This window comes from Triticum dicoccoides, chromosome 3B, assembly GCF_002162155.2.
Source record: "Triticum dicoccoides isolate Atlit2015 ecotype Zavitan chromosome 3B, WEW_v2.0, whole genome shotgun sequence".
Taxonomy (NCBI): Eukaryota; Viridiplantae; Streptophyta; class Magnoliopsida; order Poales; family Poaceae; genus Triticum; species Triticum dicoccoides.
Genome location: NC_041385.1, coordinates 809,487,445 through 809,491,132, shown reverse-complemented (window position 1 = coordinate 809,491,132; position 3,688 = coordinate 809,487,445). Strand labels below are relative to the sequence as shown.

Sequence of the window (3,688 nt, the reverse complement as noted above, 5' to 3'; positions counted from 1 at the left end):
GATTGTAGTATGTAACAAACACTCTGTAATTGTAGCAAAGTTAGGGAGGGGGCAGAGATCGACAACCATGAGGTCTCGGTCCGGCAGGCATTGCCTCACTGTTTGGTCCGCCGGTAGCCCTTTACCCACCTTCTCAATGTCTTGTGCTTCTCCTCGGTGAGCAGACGCACCCCAGTCACCTCTTCAAACACTTCCAGCCATAGTGTAATTGCGTTGGCGGCTATGTCAAGGAAGCCAATGGTGTCGCCTTCGATGAACCTCTTGGTCCATTGCAACGCCCATCCCTCCAGCAGTGTTAGGTTCTGCATTGCCAACCTCGCCAAGGTCCATCCAGATCAGCACCCCCACCATATACATAAAGCATTGCATATAGGCGTATGGCAATTAATAAAGTGGATAGAAAGTTAGCAACAAATCCTGATCATTAATAAATTATATATGCCTGAATAGTTAATCCTCACTACTTCTATTTTTCTAAACATGCAGAAACCTTACCTTACCACACACGCCACATAGCACTCCAAGGGCAAGCACTACAAATTATCAAACACATGGAAGCCATCCACATCATCAAGTACATGCAATGCGTCTGCAACACTGATTTAAAAATCATTCCCCTGAAGCCAAAATGCATATCACGATGCACTATAATCGTGCAGCCAACATCTATTTACTGATGCTACTATTCATGCATGAGGAGAATGTGAAAGATATTATTCTGATATATTCTAGTTCCATTTTTGATAAATTTATTATTGTAAATATCAACAGTAAAGCAAGCTATTTTGTACGGTTCATGATTATCAGCGAGATACTCACCTTGTCGTTGACGAACTAAGTCTATAAGTAGGTCATGACTCAACCGTGCACGCCGCCAGCACAGATGGAGAGTGACACACAGATCACGACAGAGTCACTATGGAGGAGCATCGATAGTTTCTCATGGACAGGGTTGTGCGTGAAAGGCAGTTCCCTCTCATACTGGAGGTCCTTGAGGATGAGCTCATAGTGAACACCCTTAAGGCCAAGGCGAGGATTGCCTAGCTATGGCATGGTTATGACTTATGACTTGGTGTAAACGATAATCGTTACATAAATTGTTTAATATTTGGTTTGCATGCATGAAATTGATGTTATGATTTCAATTCCCGATGATAGTGGATGGGTAGATGAAGATTGGGTCAAGGGGGCAGAAGTTGTTTGTCAATAGGTTGAGCCACTGCATGCCCAGCTTGAAAACCTCCACCACCTCGGATGTGCCGCCACCGCGCCTACCTGCACCCTCGAGCATTGTCTGTCATTGCGGTTCTTCAAACCATGTATGTTGATGGTCATGCCTCCTCTCCTATACCGCCGACGCCACCTGCACGAGCAAGGTGGTGGTGGCACGATCGTGTGAGGAAGGAGGCGATGGTGTCTAAGTGGTACCATGCCGGAGGTATTCGAGCGGGAGTGGATCTAGTCATCACGGGTGAGGGAGAAGACATGGTTGGGAGCCTAGGAGATGATTGATTTGGTAAGGAAAAAACACAAGATAAAACTAGACGCCATTGGAGATAGAAAGAGCGAGTTTTACATATGTAACAGAGATGTGTGGGGAGAACAAAAATCAAAAGAGGAGTGGAGAAGGGATATAAAGAAAAATAACAGAGGGCAAAATGTGGTGAGGCGAACATATCAACTCTCCTTTAAGAGCAAAAATGGACGGACACGATGACATGCGCCATCATTGATCTAGTATACGAGAGAAAACCAACACTAATTCGAACTGGCATATTCACAGCGTATGAACCGTCCGACAATTGTTTTTTATCCACACTTCTGCTTCGGTACTCTTATATCCGATGAACAACAGGAAGTGTTCCACGTGGGTTCCAACTTACTACAATCCCTTGGCACTGTTACATCAGAGATTCTTGCTTCCCACCGGCTATTTTGATGACAATCAAAGCAACAAAAATGATGTAATTAATTTCCTCTTTTAGTAGTAACATATTAAGATTAAGATGATAAAATCTTAATAAGAATTACATCCAGCCTCTACAATGATACAATATCAAGACTAAGTCGAGATATCAACTATCCACACTGCCTAATAAAAGATTAAAAAAAGAACAACGACTTGTAAAACATAAACAACAACACCATTTATTTCATTATCATTGACATCACACGAATTAGGGAAAAAGGATCACCGAAAGCAGCTCCATTATATATGAAATTAAACCAAGTTAAACAGCAGCCAGAACATATACAATTCTTATTCATGCTATTTAACTCTGGGTAAAATTTGACCAGGGCCGAGACTAGTGCATGATGAATACGTTGTACTCAACGGTGGCGTCGCCGGTCTTGAGGTCCAAGGTGTGCGTCCTGGCCTGCGCGTACCCCCGAGCCCACCTAAAAACGCCGGTACCGCCAACGACAGCCATCTCTCGGACCTCGGTGAACACAGCGTTGCGACCCATAATGGCGACGCTGCTGCTGTTGTACTTGCCGGCGGTGAAGACGAAGCTCATGAGCATGAGCAGCGCCAGCTGGTCCTTGCCGGCGGCGATGTAGGTGTCCTGGGCGCGGCCCGTGAGCCTGGATGAGTTCATGCTGGGCCCCTCGGTGAGTGAGTTGTCCATGACCATGACGACGCCGAAGGCTGTCTTGGAGGTGTTGGTCGTGGCCGCGCGTGCCACGGGCACCGATGATGGGTCCGGTCCGCTCACCACGTCGTGCCAGTACACCTTGAGGTGCGTCTCCTTCTCGGACGATGCGGTCTGTGGCTTCATGGTGGCCAGGGCGAGGAGGACGAAGAGCGCGGCAGAGGCCATGGATTTCCCTTGTGTAGTCGGTGTTTTGCTGTTGTGATGCTTTTGTGGGCTTGGCTGTGATGTGTGCTGTGTGCATACGCTAGTATTTATGCGCTGCGGCTGGGCGCGAAAGCGGGTATGCGTACATTACGCGGCGCATTAACAGTTCAGCGAGAGATATATGTGTTCGGCTCGTTGCTTCACAGTAGGTAAACCGGCTCATCTGCGCCCAACCACCGTCCTGGCGATGTAAATGGTGGTGCGTATTTTTCGGAACCGGATCCTCTAACATCCTCAAGGGATGTCACGTAAACTACAGTAACCGTGACATCCCTCCTTCACATCCATATGATTAAGCCTAAAATAATTATAATTAATTTGCAAATTACAAATCTACTCTATACATTTACAAAAATTAATACAAACAAAATTATGGTGCAATAAAATTTATTTTGATTTATTTTTGTACATGCTACAGTAAATCCGCACAGTGGTTGCTATAGTAACCCTGACATCGCTTCTTCGTTTTACACATGCATTTTACTGTAGCTTCATGACATCCCTTGAGGATGTTAGAGGATCCATGTCGGTGTCAAAACCGGCGGATCTCGGGTAGGGGGTCCCGAACTGTGCGTCTAGGCGGATGGTAACAGAAGACAAGGGACACGATGTTTTAACCAGGTTCGGGCCCTCTTGATGGAGGTAAAACCCTAAGTCCTGCTTGATTAATATTGATGATGTGTGTTACAGGAATAGATCTACCACGAGATCAAGAAGGCTAAACCCTAGAAGCTAGCCTATGGTATGATTGTTGTTCGTCCTACGGACTAAAGCCATCCGGTTTATATAGACACCGGAGAGGGCTAGGGTTACACAGAGTCGGTTAC

General features: G+C 46.0%; 1 protein-coding gene across 1 annotated transcript; it reads right to left on the bottom strand.

Moving 5' to 3' along the window:
* Nucleotides 1-2,264: 2,264 nt before the first annotated feature.
* On the bottom strand, nucleotides 2,265-2,909 carry LOC119282386 (dirigent protein 22-like). The gene has a single exon (XM_037562625.1). The coding sequence runs from the start codon at nucleotides 2,820-2,822 to the stop codon at nucleotides 2,307-2,309; it is 516 nt and encodes a 171-aa protein (XP_037418522.1). The 5' UTR covers nucleotides 2,823-2,909; the 3' UTR covers nucleotides 2,265-2,306.
* Nucleotides 2,910-3,688: the final 779 nt, after the last annotated feature.

What these genes read in the sequence shown, in the direction of transcription:
- LOC119282386 (XM_037562625.1), bottom strand. Translation starts at nt 2,822, where the DNA reads ATGGCCTCTGCCGCGCTCTTCGTCCTCCTCGCCCTGGCCACCATGAAG.